The 21,069-nt window shown below is 36.0% G+C and overlaps 1 protein-coding gene across 4 annotated transcripts in view; it reads left to right on the forward strand.

The window, feature by feature from the left end:
* Positions 1–15,378, forward strand: part of ACSL6 (acyl-CoA synthetase long chain family member 6) — a 32,144-nt gene extending 16,766 nt beyond the window's left edge. For all 4 annotated transcript variants that reach the window (XM_015818260.1, XM_015818261.1, XM_015818262.1 and 1 more), the window contains exons 12-20: positions 5,190–5,324; positions 5,863–5,958; positions 6,910–6,982; positions 7,533–7,621; positions 9,343–9,459; positions 10,184–10,327; positions 10,802–10,903; positions 12,768–12,839; positions 15,174–15,378. In XM_015818260.1, coding sequence (XP_015673746.1) covers positions 5,190–5,324; positions 5,863–5,958; positions 6,910–6,982; positions 7,533–7,621; positions 9,343–9,459; positions 10,184–10,327; positions 10,802–10,903; positions 12,768–12,839; positions 15,174–15,314 — 969 coding nt within the window. In that variant the 3' untranslated portion in view covers positions 15,315–15,378. The remainder of the gene's footprint in view (positions 1–5,189; positions 5,325–5,862; positions 5,959–6,909; positions 6,983–7,532; positions 7,622–9,342; positions 9,460–10,183; positions 10,328–10,801; positions 10,904–12,767; positions 12,840–15,173) is intronic.
* Positions 15,379–21,069: the final 5,691 nt, after the last annotated feature.

Raw genomic sequence — 21,069 nt, forward strand, 5'->3', positions numbered from 1 at the left:
GACAGACAGACAGACAGTGTTGTGTCCTGAGCCTGCAAGAGCTGAAAGCAGGCTCAGAATTGTTGCAAATGGTCCCGGGCAATCCAAAAGCTGCCCGGGACCAGACAGAGTGGCGCCAGCCTTGCGCGCATGCGCAAGGCGCGAAAAGGGTCAATTCCTATTGGTTCACACTGTCCGGGTTTCAGGCACTATAAAAGGCCTGCGTGCCTTTTGCTGTTTGCTTGGTTGTAGGAGTGAGTAATAAAGAGCTTGTTGTTTTCACCATGCGTCTTCGTCAATTGTTAGCGAACCGAAAACACAACAGATAGATAGATAGATAGATAGATAGATAGATAGATAGATAGATAGATAGACTCCCTCATGAATATTGCACTTTTAAATAATATATGAGGGTTGTAATCTGGATGTCTCTGTTTCTTTTTACCTGGAATTTACTGTTGCTCACAGGACTCCCAAGAGGTCAGGTTTGATTTCTGTTGTCACTATTGCCCAGGGTTTGATGCAGGAGCTTGAGGCCCAGAGGGTCAAGGTTTTCTCTTTTACAAAAAGTGTATTCTTCTCTCCCATAGACACTTGTCTAAATATGTTATCTGCAGTATAAAATACTAAGTATGTCTATACAGCACAATTAGTAGCTCGGAAAAACTTTGGCTTCAAAATGTTGGTCTCAGGTTTCCATCTCTATGCATGTGCCTCTATGGAAACAGGCAGTCTTTTGGCTAGCAGCATAAGCTGACTGGGCTCTGGCCACCTGCATCCTTACGGGGGGATGGGGAATGATACTAGAGTCTGTGGTGGCGGAGGCACCAGCAATGCTTGGATGTGTTTATTAGTGATGCTGAACTGTTTTTCTTTCTTCTTCTTCTTCTTTTTAAATATATTTTATTAATTTTTTACAATAACAGCCTTTAGTGCTTAGTGAACAATGTGTTGTCTGTGTTCATATATTTAAAAACAATAATAATTAATTTCTATAATTGATCAATATGTTAGTTGATAATATATTTCCTTGTTCCTCTCTTCTTCCAGTAATATTCTCCTTTTGTCTACATTAAACAAATATAATTCTTAATACTTTCAATACATACAGAATTGGGTATAAACATTTTTCTAGTATTTGTACATATATAACAATAACATCAACATATAACATTTTTTCTAATCAGCTTATGTTTCAATTGTATTTATAGAAGTCATCTTATTAAGTCATTATATAGCCTGCTTTCAAGATTCTTATTTAAGCTTAATTTCCCCCCAGTATTGAAACCACTCTTATCAGTCAATAATTTTCTCAAAATTCATTACTTTTGACTATCCAAACTTTTCATTCAAATACACCGTCTCAATATTTTTACATTTCATATTATACTACTTATATATCTTATCCCTCTTACTATAGGGCCCCTTTATGTCCAAGCTTTGTCTATTCTTTTAACCATGTTCAAACAAATATTTAATCATATAGTACACCATCTAGCAATCTTATTATAGGATCTCTTTATATCCAAACTTTATATTTTTAACAGTATTCAAATAGGTGTTTAATCATATAGTATTCCATCTGGTAAGTTGAATCAAATCTCTTAAATCTAATTCTAATCTTCTTTTTGCAGATTGCTTTCCAAATCAGTAGGTTTAGCTTGCCAAGTTGTATTTTTGTAGATATTGTTGGGGATAAAAAAGACAAATTAAGTAGAATAATCATTTTTTGTCTCCCACGCTTTAATGATTCTCCTGACAGCTCCTTAATCCATTTTATTAAATCTTCTTTTTTGTCCTCAAGTTTGTTTTGAAGTCCTAGAAGGTAAAACATTTTTTTTATTTCCTTTGTTGTAGCAAAATTTTGCGGATTTTCTTTGGTTTGTATTAAGTTGTAGTTCTCTTCATTTGTAGCTTCCATATTTAAGTCATTTTCCTCTGATTTGTATTCTTTTGTCTAATTTATTTGTTCATTCTTTATCATCATTTTTGAGCGTTGTTTAATTGCGAATTTAGGTTAGAGATATGTTCATTTATGTTATCAAAGTTGTCATTTGAATATGTCGCAGCATTGCATATATTTTCTTCTGGAATGTATTTGCTTTGTCTTGAGTCATTGTTCTTGCAGATCTCTGATGTTCCATGCTGGGTCTTCAGCAGAAGGTGTTAGGTGTGGTTTTCTGTCACTTTTAGATAAATATACAACATCCATTTTGTCTCCCTCCTCTAAGTAGTTTTTCACCGGTACCATAGTCTCTTTAATTAGCTTTATCAAACTTAAAATCGTAAAATCCAAACAACCAAATCTTGTGTAGTTCTTATCTTTATATATGGTTTTTGTAATCCAATATGTTTCCAATTATCAAAGCACCATTGAAAACAGTATTTTGTAACAGTTCTTCTTTTCAGGGGTCTTATGATTATCAGCCAGCCAATATTTCAGTCCGAAGTATTTAACCACCTGAAAGCTTTCCAGTAACTTCCCTTTTAGAAGATTAACCAAAGGCCAAGGTTTTTCTTTCTCTGCAAGCAGTTCGTAAACTTAAAAATGCAGCTCAGTGTGTTTATAATTCCAGAAGGTCAGCAATTTCTAAACATATATAATTTCACTCTGTAGTAGATAGCCCAATGCTTTGTTAACAGCTGTTTTTTGCTATTTCTGGGCATCTTGCCAAATTCTAAGTCAATGCAGCTATAGTTTTTTCTAATCCTCCACTAGGTATCAGTAGCTATTCATTTTCCAGCTTTTAAAGCAAAGAGTTATTATTATTATTATTATTTATATATAATTTCATCAATACTTTTTCAGGTATGGAATTTTAACAGTTTTCTTAGTTTTCAAATTCATCCAGACTAGTATTTTTAACCTCATTTCAATATATTTTTGTTCCCCATAAGAGTTTTCGCTGCTTTTGTCTATGTGAGGGTGGGGGTGTAGTCCTCTCCCTTCTCCCTTTGGGAGGATTTTTGCTTCTTGGGAATCTTTTTCAGGAAATCAGATACAAAATAGGAAAGAGAAGATCGAATTCCTCACCCAGTTTCAAGCACGTTGTTCACCGTTGTTCTGGTTAGTGCCTTTGGACTTCGGCTGCAAGTAGCTTGGGCTGGTCACCGAGGTGTGGCCAGCCTTTCTCCTGTCGGGTTAGAGGGCTTCTCCTGGATTGAGCAGGACGACCATCGTCATTCCACAATCATCGGAGCGCCCATCTTTCTTCATTGCCTCTCTGGGGCAACTTTAGACCAATTTAGGATCCCCTGGCAGGGCGAAACTAGCCATGGGGTGAGGAGCTGCGCAATCCCTCGGCTGCACGCTGTGGTGCAAAACCAGATTTTGAACTGCTTTTCTTGTCACATGGTGTTAATATTGGACTTTGAATGACTAGATCTTGCTTACTTTAATTACTTAACTCTGTTATCACTGAGATTTAGTATGCCAAAGATACAGAATTTGCCTACTTTATTTTATAATTTTATAATTTTATAATGATGTTCAAATACAGTAGGGAATGGGACTTGCAAGTCAGGATTTTTATTCTGGTTCCCAGCGGTGTCTAAAGAAACTTTCTGCTTTCATCAAAAAAGCAGCATTGTGTTGCTAGCTCAATCCATATGGGCATCTATGACAAAGGCCCAAAAGGGGTGGGGCTTGTATTGGGACAGCAGAATACAGGACCCTACTTTTGGTGGTAGCGCTTAAGATTTTAAGTAGCAAGGTACTAGGATAATCGAGAAAATATTTTTTATCTACACCTGCCCAGCTTTTGCAAGCATCATTGGATAATAATAACATAATTACCATCATTATCAAATGCTATGTCCAATGGAGGTTTCTTTCATAACACCCAGGAAGAGAGTCAGTTCCCTTACGGCAATCTTTTGATTATCTTCTCTTTGTAATAGCACATATACTCCATTGCAGTTTAGGCTATTGTTCAATGTTATTTTAGCCTGCATTTTAATGTACTTGTTTCTGCAGTATATTTGTATATACAAATACATATATACAAACACACTTGACAGGCAGTATATAGTTTTGTAGAATGATTAATGCAACATAAATGAAGTTGACTTCAATTCTTTACTCTTTTTGTATGTAAAACTGTGCATAAAATGTGATTCTAGTGATTTATCCTGAAGACTTGGCATAATTACTGCCTTATATGATAGTAATAAAAATAACGATCAGCCACAATTGGCTTTTAAGAGCTAAGGATTTCTCTGCAGTTACCAGATGTCTTTTTATTCTGTTGCCATAATTTCCCAAATAATTATATATAACCATGCCAAAATAAAGATCTAAAACACTCAAAATATCTTAATCTCCATTTAGATTTCAGTTATTTAATTACCTTGCAGAATAAATGTCTGTGGAGATTCTCAGTCATCCTGATCCTAGTTGTCTGAAAGGTCCTTTTTCAAAAGGCAACTGGACTGTTTTTTTCCTTGAGGAAGAAAAAGAAGTTTCGCTTCTTATCCAAGAAGCTTCACCGGTTCTGCCAGAATCGATAAAGCTTCTTAGATGAGAAGCGAAACATCTTCTTCTTCTTCCTCAAAGAAAAAACCTGCAGAATGAAGGTAAAGAGAGCATAATTCAAACAATGATAGATTAGCTTTTTCCTAATAGTTTTATGACGCAGTTACTATTAACTCCAGAAACTGTATAGAGCAAATGGCATTTGTGAGAGTCAGTTTGGTCTAGTGCAGGGGCAGGCAACCTTGGCTCTTTTATGACTCGTGGACTTCAACTCCCAGAATTCCTGAGCCAGCCATGCTGAGGGGAAAGGGAGAGGTTTCCAAGCTGAGCCATGCTGGCTCAGGAATTCTGGGAGTTGAAGTCCACAAGTCATAAAAGAGCCAAGGTTGCCTACCCCTGGTCTAGTGGTTAAGGCATCAGGCTAGAAACAAAGATGTCATGAGTTGTAGTCCTGCCTTAGACACAAAGCCAGTTGGGTAACTTTGGGCCAGTCACTTTCTCTCAACCCTAGAAAGGAGGCAATGACAAACCATTTCTAAAAAAAATTGCCAAGAAAACTGGAGGGATTTGTCCACAAAGTCCCTGAGAATTGGATACAATTGAATCAAAGAGGAGAAAAAGACATTTGTAGAGTCATACCTGCTTATATAAGTAATACATTTGCTTCTTGTCATTTTTTTTCTGTCCAAGTGACATTTCCTTGCCTTTCTCCTTGTTCTTTTACACTTATTTGTAGATTTTTAGTCAAGCAGACACTCCTGTGAAACGTTGGCTTCTTGAATTTGCTGCTAATCGAAAAAAAGCAGAAGTCCAAAATGGAATCGTTAGAAATGACAGTCTGTGGGATATGTTATTCTTTAACAAAATACAGGTAAGGATTTATTAGAAACCGGAACTTGTGAGAATCACTCACAATAGGGATGCAATTTACCTTGGATGTTTCTCAAGATATTTGAAAATGGTAGCTTAAATGTAGGAATAGGTGAAGCCCCCGAGCGTATACTAGATTCAGATGATAAAAATGGGAAAATAGCTTGGTTATAACCAAGCCATTTTTTCCCTTTGGTGCAAACCTGCTGAACAGCCTTACCTCTGGGGAAGTGGTTAAGCAAGGCCTAAATATTTCAAATAACTTTAAGTCCAAGAGAAAAGAAAAGGGAATATTTGTTTGTATTTTTTAAACCTGTTTAATTATTCAGATCAGTAGGAAAGGTGCTTTAGAAGATGGCTCAGCTGCCTCAAAATAGCTGTGAGTGCAGAAAAGGGCTTTCTCCTATATGGACGTCAAGCTCCAGAATGTTCTCCCCAGGAAGATGGATTTAGCCCCCATTTCCCCAGTATTTAGGAAAGTGCTAAGACTCACACTCAACATTCATACGTTGTATTTCAAAATTGTGTTTATCTAACAGGCAAACCTGGGTGGTTGTGTTAGGATGATTGTTACTGGAGCTGCTCCTGCTTCACCTACAGTTCTGGGCTTCCTTCGAGCGGCATTAGGATGTCAGGTAGGATGTACTAGAGGATCATTCAGATGTACCTTTTCTGTAATTCTATTTAAGAGTCAGGTGGGGATCAGATACATTCATAATAGAAATTGTAACTATCCTAACAAGATCAGTTTCTTATAAGAATATTTATGTCTTATAGGAATCACAGGAAAGGCCAGATTTGACTTTTTTTTCTCAACTTTAGCCAAGTTATTGGATTGAATCATTACAGGATGAAGCTAAATTATTATGGCAGTTGCCATTATTCTGCCTTCCAGTTCTGCTGATTAGCTACCCTCTTGAAATTATCTTTAATTTAAATTTAAGACCCTTATTATTTTAATGTTTTATTGTGTATTTTGTTCAGTGCCTTTAAGCCACCTATGGTCACTTTTGGCAAGATTGGAGGCATACAAATTTGATAAATAATTCTGTGTTCTCCAGATGGATTGTCTACAAGCCAAGCTTTCTTTCCAGGACTTTGACATAGTAGACACATATTCAAACTCTCAGGGGTTCAAGGTCATCTTGGGCCTCGACTTACAGTGCCCTCTTCCTTTGTTTGCAAGAATAAATACGGTACTTCTTCCTTAGTCCAGGCAGAGCCTACAGCATTAGCCCTCTGAAATGTTATTGTTGGCAGATATCAATAATTTAGCTCTCGGCCACTTAATTTTTTCCTGGCCTAGCAACATAATAAAAAAACAAACCTTTCCCTCTCCACTTTATAAGAAGTTTATAAAGAAGAAAGAGTTTATACGAAGAAAGAACATTAACCACCATTTCTAATTTCTTTATTTACCTGTTATGTTCAAGAACCAAAAATTTGGCTCATACAGTGGCAATATCAGTGATTCTGAATGATAGATTTTTTTTCCCCTTCTGAGCCCAGCAGAGAACTTTACTCCTCCCAGTTTTTAAATAAAATGCTAACATTAGTGTCTTGTTTAAATAATGTGTCTTTGACAGGTTTATGAAGGCTATGGTCAAACAGAGTGTACAGCTGGGTGTACCTTCACCACTCCGGGAGATTGGACCTCAGGTAACAACGAGGCAGGAGCTTCATAAAAGACAGGTGAATGTGGTCATGTAAGGTTGAAAGCACCAAGACCAGAATCCTAAAATATGCTGGCCTGCAAGACAATTATCTATTTAGGCTGCTTCTGACTCATTTAATGTCCTCTGCCAAACAGGCAAGTTCTTTTTAAAACCAATCAATAATTTACCTCCCGTGGAAAGTATAAGTAATGCTAAGCAAAATGCTGTTATGTAAATCTCTGTAGTCATGTAGCGATTCCAGCTTCAATATTTGTGATAAATTGCAGCTCTATTTCTGCACTGTTTTTCCCCCCTTCGGGAATAGTTTTCAGGGAGAGACAAGCAGTAGGTGTATAGGCTGTTTCCTCCACCAATCTCACTGTGAGATACTGTGATTTTGTAATTAATTTTCTCACTCAGTTACACATACTTGACTTCCACTATTTTATTAATATGCAGATAGCTATGTGATAACAAACTGCTGTGGGTTTTTTTGTTTCTTTGTTGTACCTTTTTAAGAGAAGAAAACCACATATTTCTTAATTTGATTTCAGGCCACGTTGGAGCACCTCTGCCTTGTAATTTAATTAAACTGGTGGATGTTGAAGAATTAAATTACTTTTCTTCCAAACGAGAGGGAGAGGTAATATGTACAGTATTGGTTCTTCTTCATTTCTGTTTCTTAGCTACAGATTTAAACGCACCATTTGTTATAAATAAGAGCTGTAGAATAGGAACCAAAATAGAGCATTTCAAAATATGTTCCATTACAGTAGGTTGAAAAGGAATTTGCTAGAAGTAAAGCAAATGGTCAAGTCATGTACTTAATGTTCTTTTTTAAAGGTTTTTTTTAAAGGTTTTTAAGGTTACTATCCACTTGATAGTAACAAGAATGTTCTTAACTGATATGGAAAGGAACATAAATTGCTGTCTGCAGTATTAAAGCATTGTAGGTTTTAGGGTGACTCATATCTTCCTGCATTAATGAAAGTCAGTCCTTGCAAGCTTTCTTTTTGTAGTGTGCTGTTTCTTAATTTCTCACTGCCCCCGTTCCACTTTTAAAAATTATGGAGGATCCCCAAAACAGCTTGTGTTTGTACGAGTTATATTTATTAATATTTACCATATTAAATTTTTGCATTGATGAATTTGTAGAATATTTGTTGAATTATGTAAAAATAACAGTATTAAATCCATTAGATATTAACATACTGTGCTATATTTTATTCACAAAAAAACTCTTTTAACAAATTAATAAGAAGAGTGACATTGTTTTACATTTTTGCAAATATCTTCAATATCTGGCAAATGTTTTTGAGTTTGCAGACTTCTTGGAGGGTTTTGAAGGACCCTCAGGAGTTTTGGGCACTTTCAGAAATTCCTTTTGCTGCCCCAGAACTGGTTCTGTGAAAGTAATGTCAAAAGAGGGCTTTCTGGGAGTGAAAATGGAATCCCCAAACCTCCCTGATTGCTCTCACACTGGGCCATGGTGGCTAGTTACCTGCCCACCTGCCTGCCTGCTTGCGAGCTCCCTGGGACTTGCAATTTCCTGCCAACTTCCCCATTGAGCTTGCTTTTTGGAAGTTAGCAGGAAGTTGCCAGGAGGTCCTTGCTTAATGATGGCAATGAGAACTTCTGGGATTGCCATTGCTAAGCAATGCAGTCACATGACATTGTTTAGTGCTGGAAATTCCAGTCCCAATTACCATTGTTAACCAAGGTCCATCTGCATAATAGTGATAGTAGAGCAGAGAACAGTTGTTCACCTGTTCTCAGAGTTAGATTATTATTTATTATGGTTTGTTGCATAGTCAGCCAGGTATTTAGTCTGGATTTGGCATTTTTATTCACTTATTTTTCAAGGACCTTGGGATAGGCAGATGTGGAAGTTGACGATGTTAAAGGCATCGTCACAGGATGTAAGTTGTTCTGAGTAAAGCTGCCTTTTGCAATTGACTGGTAGTGATTTTGTCAGTGCCATCAAGTGTTCAAGTGTTCCTCCACTTATTTGGGGATTATTATTAGTTATTAAACCTGTATGCCATATTGATTAGTACTTGCTGAATTTCTATCAAAATTTTATTTATAATAGTTCTACTCTGCAAAATTCAAACAACTCTTGGCAGCTTACAGGCAATGGTGAATAAGGTTGGCAGCACTGGTTTGCCCGGAAGCAGTTGGGTTATCAGCCCAAATGAATGCTTGAAGTCCCTTACAGTCTGTAAGTGCTTCTTTATGGGAGATTGCCATATTAGTCTAGCAGTACATAACCTAATTAGTTCTCATTGCATCTAGCAGCTGTGTTGTAAACAATAAGCTGTTTACTACTCTTACTGTTAAGCAGCGTGTTGATCTCTCTTTCAGATCTGTGTCAAAGGTCCCAATGTTTTCAAGGGCTACTTAAAAGACAAAGAGAGAACAGCTGAAGCCTTGGACAAGGATGGCTGGCTTCATACAGGGGACATTGGAAAGTGGTTGTCTGTATGTACTGAACTGCTAATTTTTCATTACTGCATTAAGAATAAAGTTGAAAAGCTACATCTTCATTGTTTGGAAATAATAAAGGGATAAATGAGTTGGGCACCGGTATTTATGTGTATATAGGTGATGAGATACTATAATGTAGCAAGGAAGTATCAGGATTTCTCCAGGGAAATTTGGGTTTACTTTGATCACCCTTTTGGTAATTCAGGTTGTTGTTTGTTAGCTTTATGGTCTACCATTTCTCCATGAGCTCAGTCTGAGGAGTGGGAAGCACCCTTCATTTATCCCCAATTCCAGTCTTGTGAACTAGGTTGAATTACAGAGATTGACGACAAATGTCCAAATCTCTATGGTTGAGGATAGATTAGAACCTAAATCTCCCCAGTCCTGCAAACTTAACCACTATATCATATTGGCTCTCTTGCTGAGGGATCTTCAGAGAAAAGACATACTATTGATGTGATTTAATACAATGTAAGATTGTGATCCCAAAACCATTTACTAAATGGGAAGCCTCATTCATAATAGCAGATTTTTTTCTATTAAGTAAGTATAGGGTTGAGCCATATGCTGCCAGTTTTCCTAAACCATGGAGATATAACTTTAGCTTTTCTTACCATTCCCAAAATGTAAAATAAATTGAAATCTTGCCTAAGTATAGTTCTATTGCCTAATATTTTTTCCTAGATCAACATAATTGTTTTTTGTGGTTTCCTCACAGAATGGGACACTCAAAATCATCGATCGAAAGAAACATATATTTAAATTGGCTCAGGGAGAATACATTGCACCAGAAAAAATTGAAAATATCTACATTCGTAGTGAACCTGTCTCCCAAATATATGTGCACGGAGATAGTTTACAGGTAACTCTTGGCATTTCTATAATTTTCCTGTTTTGTAATTTGCAATATCTATTGCGACTTCCTATAAAGTTAAGATAGCTATTTTTTTCTGTGGTACACTACTTCCCTATTACGAGTGTGGCATAGTTGTCTCAAGATAATTATTTGTTTTCTTTCTACATATGTGAAATATAGGTACAGTACTTTATTCCTAGTATAATGTGGAGAATGTATATTGCCTGATGATGCCACAAATCTTTTGGAATAAATTCAGCTATTAGAAACTGCTATTTTGCTGATGCAAGAGGCATTTCAGAATATGTAGCAAGTGGAGATGTGCAAAACATTTTCAAATTTGAAATGACCCACTTCAATTGTTTTGGGCATGAAACATACATCTGCTTTCATTCGATAATGGCTGGTTTAACCACGTGGGGATCATAGGACTAAGCTGAAAAGCTGGTCACAAATGTGGCTTCCAATTTTATCTTGCAGGCTTTTTTGGTGGGGATAGTTGTACCGGATGCTGAAGTCATGCCAGGCTGGGCCACGAAAAGGGGCTTTGATGGAACTTTTACAGAACTTTGTAACAATACGGTATGTGGTCTTCTGCTTTTGCTTTCTAGTCCAAATACACAAGTACAATGTTCCTTTAACACAGACATGTCAAACTCGCGACATCAAGTGACGTCGCACAACGTATCGGAGTTTTTTCGCCATTGCCGGCAATGGGGTGGGCGTGGTTTCCTGATGATGCATCCGGCCCGTGGGCCGGCAGTTTGACACCCCTGCTTTAGCAAGATTATGCAAGTAAAAGGGAAGATGAACATTCTAGTGGGATCAGAATTTGCCAGGGTACTAAAAGAATTCTGTGGAAGGCAGCTATTGTTAAAATGAAGGGTTAGGCTGTATGTATGTAGTTGTACATGTCAAATGTTTGGAACACCACTCGTGCTCTATGAATTAATGTCTGATGTCATAATAGTGGTACAACTTAAAACGTTTCACATAAACCATTAATTTATTTAGGAGGCCACCTAACTCCAGAATGACTATAGGTAACTATCAGAACCAAAAATCAGTAGAGGTAGAATCTGAAATTTTCAATCAACATAACCCATAATAAAAGCAAACAAAACGGGAAAAGCCAGATTAGGCCAGTATCATATAATGTCAGGGATAAAAAAAAACTTTGGGAAAGTTAGGAAAATTCAAACATTTCTAACTATCGTTTGAATTTGGGATGGGGTGATGAGAAAGCAATGCATAGTTAAGAATGCTCAGGAAGTATGGATTACAGCTGCTTTTTTAAAAACTATTTTTTATTAAAGTTGTTAATTTTTAGTAATGAAAGCAATACAACTTTTAGTGAAGGGATAAAAGAAATAAAAAGTGAATACATAAGGAAGAAAATAAGAAAAAAGAAAGAGAAGAAAACAATATAAAGAAGCAATTTCCAATTCAATAGCAGTTACAAATGCTTGTACTATATATATTACTCTCTTAAGATGACATCATAATTTCCTTCTTTCCATAATCTAGCCTTTCTAACAGTCAAGCCCATAAATCACAAGTTCTTTTTTTTTCTACAGCAAAAAATTCCATAAGGGATTTCCAGTCAGTAATAAATGAGCTCATTGTCCTTTCCCTAATCAGACAAATCATTCTTGCCATCTCTACTAGTTCTATCATCTTTACTAAGTACCCCTCCATTGTGGGTATTTCAGAATATTTCCATGTATGTGCATATAATAGTCTTGCAGCAGTTATCATATAGCAAACAATGTTCCATAGCTCTTTTCTAAAAGAAAGAATACTTAAAACTGGGTCAGCTAGGGATATTGCCTTTACCAAATGCCTAGTGGAGGAATTACTGTACATTATACATTTAAACTGGCATAACCTTGGCAAATTATAGCATTTGAATTACTGTTTTCCTTGTAGTAGAAGGTAACCCATCATGTGTGCATTGGCCCATGAATTCTTTCAGGCCTTAATGCTAAATCTAGCATGGAAATGAAAGCTTTAGAAATTCAGTTCCAATGCCCAAATAACAGTTCAGCTTGCGTGTGATATGCAGGCATGTACATGCATACATGCATGCTTGAAAAATAAAGATGAAGGGGTCTTTTTGGAGATTGTTTACAGGGTTTTCTACCAAGGTTTTTGAACATTGCTTTTTATTGGGCAAGGAGGTACAACCTTCAATTAAATCAATTAAAGGCCATCACAAGTGATGCGTGAATGAAGCCAGAATTAAGAATTGGGAGAATGGGTGTGCAGAATCGGTGGGATTTAAAGTGGTACATACATTTTTGATTGAGGCATTCCGTGCCTCCTTCACTGCTACCTGTCCAGCACACAGGCACATAAAAAGGAGGAAAGTATTTGAATATTAATATTTTCTTGTTGCTAAATTGAGCTTCGTAGCTATAAATAGATGTCTTATGTTCTTATTTAGAAGCTGAAAGACGCTATAATGGAAGACATGGTGCAATTAGGAAAAGAAAGTGGACTTTATTCATTTGAACAGGTAAATACTAAAAATAACTTTGATGACTAAAATGAGATGAACTCCTTTTTGGGATGAACAGGAGGGGATTTTAGCATGCATTATATAAAACCTCACATTGTCACTGTGCTTTGTGGTTCAGCCATATATTCGCTGACATTTCTATTTTTATTAAAATATCTTTATTTAAATTGGTATATAAGAGCCACTTTCAAAAAATCTCTTGTAATAGATAGTACATATCAAAATAAGATGAAAGCAGTTCTGGGAAGTGAATTCAGGCCCTTAATTCTTATAGCTGACCTAGAAAATACAGCAGTTCTTTTTGTTCTCTGTATAGACTATTTTCTCATATGTGCATAGATAGTTTTGTAACAGAACTTACAATAGAACTTAAAATAGATGTTTGTTTATGGGGACTGTACACCCGTAGGGCAGAGGAAGAGAACTTATTGAAAAAAAAAATCCCTTGGGATATAATCCCATGCAGACTTACCTGACGGAATGTCTAGGTCCATTCTGTGAAATTTATGTTTCTACCATCTTGCATTTCACCACTGTCACAATTTGTTTTTTATTTATTAAATTACAAGCTGCTCCAGTGCACAAAATATATTACATAGCATGCAGAACCAGATTAAGCCAACTGATGCCCTGTGCACAGCCCCACAAGGGTGCCTTTCATTGGAAGCAATCAATGTGATATATGATAAGACCTTTAAACCAGAGAACGATAACTACAGGACACATAACCAATTTCAGTGTTAAAAACTGAAAGTATTTTTAATATTGCAAAAGCATGTTTTCCTGTGACAGTCCTATGCAGCCAATAGGAAGATAAAAAATATCTCCGAATTGTTTTCGGCCACAGAACATTTTATTATTTTGATGTTTCGATGTATTTTTAAAAGTCTGTTCAAAAGATAAATGTGAAATGCCAAGTGAAAACATGAGCAAAAATTATTGATTATTTATTTATAAGATAGATTTTATATGGCCCATGAACTCAAATAATGCCACTCTGATTAGTTTACAGCACAAAACACAAACAATAAATCCAAGTCATATAACATTAAACATGTACAATAAATAAATATTAGCTGCAGTTATTATTAATTATTATTAATTAAATTTATATACCGCCCTATCTCCCTTGCGGGACTCAGGGCGGTAAACAGGCGATACTAAAAACCACGATAATAAATAAATAGTTTGTTTTAAAATCGAATTAAATAACAGGCCTGTTCTAAAAACACCCGTAAAAAAAAACAAAACCCCACTGAAACATAATCAAACTACGCCAGGCCGGCCGCACGGAATAGATGGGCCTTCAGGGCTCGGCGAAAAAGGCGCAGGTCCGCAACTGTACGTAGGTCGGGGGGTAGGTCATTCCAGAGGGCAGGAGCTGCCAAAGAGAAGGCTCTCCCCCTGGGGGTCGCCAGCCAGCATTGTCTGGCCGACGGCACTCTAAGGAGGCCCTCTCTGTGGGAGGGGACTGGTCGAAGGGAGGTGTTTGGTAGGAGGCGGTCTTGCAAATACCTAGTTCAGGCCTTTGCGTAACTATATCAAGGGTTCTGGCTTTTGAGGGAGTATGAAGCAGTTCTGCATTGATTGTTTTAGTCTAGGCTTATGTTTGTAACAGTTGTTACCATTTAAATTAACTTAGAATTAATCCATTTAAATTTATTATAAATACCCAACCCAAAAGATCTATGTGGGCATAATAAAAGTTAATATAGAATATATTGTTAAGTTATTATACTGGTAATAATGACTATAAACACACAGAGGGAGGGAGGGAGGGAGGGAGGGAGGGAGGGAGAGAGAGAGAGAGAGAAAATCTTCTGTGGATAGCAGCATTTACTCACAGGGAAAAATGCAGATTCCTAAATGAAAAGATGCAAATTGGTAGCAAAATAAAGTTAAATTTATTTATTTAGGAAAACTGGGATGAAGCAAATGAATGCAGGGTTAAATAGTCTAAAATGAATGTATATCTTGACAGAAAATGAAAGTAACAGTTGGGCTCCCCTTTTTTTAAAAAAAAATGGTCAACCATAAACATCTGTCAGTGATTATGCAATAAAAATAAACCATAAACTGCAGGTCAAAGGGATTTGCTTCATACAAAACCAGAGTAAAACAAAGCATATTCATATTTCATCAATTGGAATCAATGAATGTAATTTTTGTCAGAAAGGTTGTAAATTATGTTTGTTTTGCCTAATAAAATGCACAATTTATCAGCAAATTTCAGGAAGCAACCAAATGGAGTTTTCAGATAAGGATTTAGTTTTGTTTTTCCTTTTGATCCTTTTATACCTATATAATTTTATTTCATTTTTGACATTTCAGGTTAAAGCAGTTTACATCCACTCCGAAATGTTCTCAGTACAAAATGGTTTGTTGACACCTACATTAAAAGCCAGGAGATCCGAGCTGAGAGAATACTTCAAGAAACAAATAGAAGACCTTTATTCAAGTATCTCCATCTGACAGCACAGGAAGGTTCTTCAGAATAATGTACTCTGTAGCAATATTAGGATAATTTTGAAAATGGGAGGATGCAGTTGACATGAATAAGCATCTGACTTTCCACATGAGCCTTCTGCTGTCTGAAGACACGGTCACTGAATAAATACTTTGCCATCTAGTTCTAGGTCCTAGAAGATTGCATAGACCATACTGGACAACCATTAAACTTTTTAAAAGTTCCACTCCTTGAAAGTATTTGACAGGCCTTTCTTTATTAATGCGTGCAAAACTCCCTTAGCAAACAGGAAAGAAATCTGCTTTTTGTGAGATGCTCCTCTAAATCTGGATTCAGCCGTGCAATCTGTAGGATTTCCAGATGTCTCTCTGGATGGGTACTACTAAGAACTCTTTAGAAGCAGGAGGTTCTTGCCCTGATTCACAGGTATACATCATGCACGGATCTTCTTTAAGAGTTTGTCCTCCCAAGTACCACTGAGTGCATATGTAACCAAGAATTCCTCATTGCAACTGAGCTCTTAAAATTCCCAGGAGATATCTGACAAAGACTAGTAGTCTACCTCAAATATTCTTTGATGCTCAAAGCCACAATAAATCTATTAATCTGATATGAGAACTGAAAGCTGGAATTGTGTAATGGTTCTTTAAATGGCAGCTGTTATGCTCTGCAATACAAAAATTGAATTTGTTGGGGTAATCAGTTCACACATAGGAATAACTTGTATCTCATATGAATTAAATATGCTGAATCTATTGCCACGTGCTAGATGAATACTAACCTATGATTGTCACTATAGGGCCTCACGCTTTTCAAAATGGGCAAGACTTGTTTACTGGATACACTTTTGAAAGATGTTGATTGCTCTCTATTTTGGCAGCTACCCAACTGAAATTTATAAAAGGAAATCTAGTTTTTATGAACATGCTGTATAACTTTCGTTTATGGCTCCTACTCTAAATATTTTTTCCACAGATATTTAAGAGAAGAATGGGGGAGTGCCTGTTTTCCCTTTGCACTGCTTTAGACTACAGCATCTTGACTTTCTGAGCAGTCTCACTCATGTAAATATTGCTGAGATTATTGGGGATCTAATATTTAATAATATATTATTAATAATATATTAATTACAATGGAAGGCCTCAGGGTTCTTGACACGCTTTTTCAAGATTTCTGGAGAAATAATTTAAAATGATATAAAGAGGATGTGGGGTTTCTAAGTCAACTGGTGGGTCTCGAGTAACAGATTTTAAGGTATTTTAAAGGAGACTATCCACTTTCACCTTTGGCTGAATGAACAATACAAAAACTAGAAATCTTTTGGTCCTATATTTGAGACTTCCTTTCTCTGTTCAGCCCGTGAACAGTTCACTTAAATCAATATCAGAGCTTCCGTGAAGAAATTAATTGTTCTGGAGAAACTATCTAAAAAGAAAAGGTTGCTTGACCCATATGCATCAGACGTTAGTTCTTCTGTGGAAATTGAAAACTTAATAGTATTGGGTTTGATTCTACAGACTTGAAAGCAAAATCATTTACAAATATACTAAATAAGATGTGGCCCTGTAGAACTGTTAGTATAATCAGTTTTTAAGGCAAGTCTCATTTTTTATTCTTTTTTATGGTTTATTCTAAGTTCAAAGTGCTAAAGTAGTGGTTGAAATTAAGTTAAATTTTGCTGGAATATTCATATCTAAAATTCAGTTGGTTTTTTTTTTTAAAAAAATGGGACATAATGAAAAAATTAAAAATGTAGGCAGGGCATTTATTCATATCTCTTTTATATTAACTTAAGATATTCTTTAAAAGAAATCTGTTCATTGTTCCAATAGTCTTATTGCAAAAAGTACATTTTGTGTCAGTTTTCCAATCTCTTCATCACCTAACTAAAATATTTTACTTCATACTTCAGAATTTGTTGTTCAGCTGCGTCCTCTAAACTGATCCATACAGACTGTGAAGATTAATATGGTTTGTACAAATTCCCCAAGCAGGTGTCATAGCCATACCAGTTGGGGATTATGAGGGCTGGAATTTACCATACGGTATGCTTAAGACAGGCATAGTTTCTTCAATCTACACTGAAAAGTAACTAGTAGTTCCATTAATTTAGATCCAAACCTAAAGTGTAATTTTATAAAAGATAAAGGAGACTCGTAATGTTTGTATATTCACTGCAGGAAGATGTATAAATATATCTTTCCCCTTTTTTAGCTAGATTGCTATAATGCTTGGAGATAATTATTTTAATGTTAAGTTCCCAAGAACTGATATTTTGAGAAAACTGTCATACGGACTAAGCTCTATATTATTTTGATTATATAAATTCAGCATTGCCAGAAATGTCTGTCATGACCTTTTTTACTTAGAATTAAATATATAAGTACAATCTTATATATTTATTAAAGGTTTAGCATTATTTAAAACAGCACCTAGGAATTATGTTGGGTATAATCTATCTGAATAAAATTTTGATTTAAAAAATAAATTAAGCAACATCTTAAAATGCTCTTATCAAGAGGAAATTGTTTGCTTGATTATGCTTTTTTATGTAAAGTAATACATTTATTTCAGTTGTACATCCTCTCCTTTTCCCCAACAGTTACTGGAACTGTTTTAAAGACAATCTTAGAACATCCTAACAACCTAGTGATTAAACTGTGTTCTGTTATACTCAGGATCACCTTTAGGAACGTATGTTTAAAAAAGGGCTGAGCTGTCTGTAACTAATAAAAAAAAAAGAACTTGGGCCTAATGGATAACTTCATAGAGATGTCAAATCACAGTTCCTCAGTTGAGAAAAAAGCAAATTCCATGCCAGGGATCATCAGCAGAGGGACTGAAAATAAAACTGGCCAAAAACCATGCTGTAATACCCTTTCATAAATGCTATGGTTATATCTGCATCTGAAATACTATAGATTATTGGTGTCCAACCTTTTAGATTGCCTGGGCCTCATTGAGTGAAAAGGAATTGTTCTGGGCCACATATAATATATAATATAGTTAATGTATATAAATCATGTAATAAAGTTAAAAGGCTGCATTACTAGCTGTCTAGGGCCGCATGTGGCCCATGGGCTGTACATTGGACACGCCTGCTGTAGATGGTTCTGATCACATTTGAGTTTTTTAAAATGTGGTCAAGGTCTGCTGGAAAAAGTGCAGAAGACAACCAAAACTATTGGGCTCAAACACTTTCCTTACAAGCAAATATTAGAACATTGGAAATCTTTAGCTTAGAAAAAATGGAAATGATTGAGGTGTACAAAATCATTCATGGAAGGGAGAATTGTTTTCTCTTTTTTTCTCAAGTCACTAAAACCAAGAGTCATCCTATGAAGTTGATTGGTAGAAGATTTAGAACAGGTAAAAGAAACCAATTCTTTACCTAGCAAATAATTCACCTAAGGAATTCATTACTGCAAGAAACAGACTAAATTGGATTAATGACTTTAAAGAAGGATTGGATATATTCATGGAGGACAAATCTATCAAGTGCTATCAATTTCAAAGACTCAAATGTTCCCTCTGGTCTCAGGGCAGCATGTCTTCAAACGGGAATAAAAGCAGGAGAGAGAGAATTATCTCCTGCTCAAGAGTACCTTAAAAGTATCACATGCTGGACTAAGATGGGTTTTGGTCCGAACCAGCAGGATAGTCTCATATTTCTATGTAAGTGAAAGATCAAAAGATAAAAATCCACTTATTCCTAGTCAATTCATAAATTTAGGTAAATCAGAACACTAGTTTAAGGAGTTGTCACTACAAACTATTACCATATTAGTACAGCATGAATGACTTTGCAGCTGGGCGCTGAATTTTCAGTACTGTATTTTTTTCTGGTCAGAATCTGCTGGATATGACAGTTACATGAAAGTAATTGAGAAACAAGGCTGTTTTGTGGTATGGGCTTGTGTGCAAAATAGGTGCATTAGACGAAGTCTAAAAATTAAACACTGAAGCTCTAAAGCATGATCTGGAGGTATGCAACCCACAAGTTGTCTATTCTGTACAGTAAGCAACAATGCTGGTTTATCCCTAGATTTAGAAAATATTGAACTTAGATGTAGTGACTAGCATGAGAGCTTCTTGTTTTGTTTTGTTAAAACCCCTGAAGCGGAGCTCAATCCCTATGTTGTTGGGATCTATCCCATTCTTGGCAACAACACAATGGTCTGCTATTCCATCAAAGGATTTATTTATTTTTTACTTCCCAGGGTAGCCTAGAGCCCTCAAGATTGCTGGTGTTTGCCCACCAAACTAGATTCAATTCTAATTTGTCTGAGACCAGCTAAGATTGACTATATGCTGCCACCTGTGGAGGCTGAATGTTGCTTATTGATGTCTTTATTAACCACTGTTACCACATTTGGCTGCACATACGGTTGCTGAGCTCATATAAAACCTTTCTACCTGCTGTTGAACTTATCTCAGGTGGACAGTAAGTGCATTGGCAGTTCCTAAGTGATTTTGTCTGCTCACCTGGCCCTATTTTAAAAAATAGATATATAGAAAAAAGTATCTAAGGCCCTAATCAAAATATCTAATTAAATAGCCATATGTAGGTTGAGCTGTTGGTAGTCAAAGGAATACATTTGCATTCCGTTAAATAGCAGATTTATTTGAATTGCACAATTTGTTATCAACCAGTTTTATTAAGTATAATAATAATAATAATAAAGTTGGAAGGGACCTTGGAGGTCATCTAGTCCAACTCCCTGCTCAGGCAGGAAACTCTATACCATTTCAGACAAATGGCTGTCCAGTCTCTTCTTAAAAACTTCCAGTGTTGGAGCATTCACAGCTTCTGGAGGCAGGTTGTTCCACTGGTTAATTGTTCTAACTGTCAGGAAATTTCTCCTTAGTTCTAGGTTGCTTCTCTCTTTGGTTAGTTTCCATCCGTTGCTTCTTGTCCTGCCTTCAGGTGCTTTGGAGAATAGCTTGACTCCCTCTTCTTTGTGGCAGCCCCTGAGATATTGAAACACCGGTATCATGTCACCCCTGGTCCTTCTCTTCATTAAACTAGACATACCCAATTCCAGCAACCGTTACTTATGTGCTTTAGCCTCCAATCCCCTAATCATCTTTGTTGCTCCTGTGTGTATGTATGTATGTATGTATGTATGTATGTATGTATGACTTGTTTAACATTACAACTGTTGTTGGATATAGAAAAGTTCTACCGTAATTATTCTAGATTAAAATGGCACCAAATTAATAATTTCAGTCTATGATGCTATCAATATGCTGTATAATATATCACTAGAAGCAATAGTAAGGATAATGGAATTAGTTCATCAGTCTGAATTTACACACCAGTAAACTAAAATTGGGTTCATAGTGATTATGAAATCCTGGTCATCATAAAGGTAGCCATTCTCCCTTCAATGAATCATAGGTGGATGTTCATTGCTTAATAAGTTGGATAAGTGAATTATGTCTAGTGGATGTTTGAGTGACATACTAGAAACTTTGTATTAGTGTATTTGTGATATTCACTGTTGAGTGAAGAACATGCAGGAATGAATAAGAGATGAGACTGATCTCTCACAAGAAGAATGGGCCATTCCAGTTATAAAAATGTTGCATAGTTTTACATTATATACAGTATACTGCTAACACAGACTTTCCTCCAAAATATCAATGAGATTATATAAGTAAAATTTAAAGCTTCACTTTAAATATAATATAATATTTTGGGGAAAATAAAAAAACCTGAACTGAAACATGAATTTATTTTATATGAAAGAGAAGCAG

This window comes from Protobothrops mucrosquamatus, unplaced genomic scaffold (genome assembly GCF_001527695.2).
Source record: "Protobothrops mucrosquamatus isolate PMUCROS unplaced genomic scaffold, P.Mucros_1.0 scaffold709, whole genome shotgun sequence".
NCBI lineage: Eukaryota > Metazoa > Chordata > Lepidosauria > Squamata > Viperidae > Protobothrops > Protobothrops mucrosquamatus.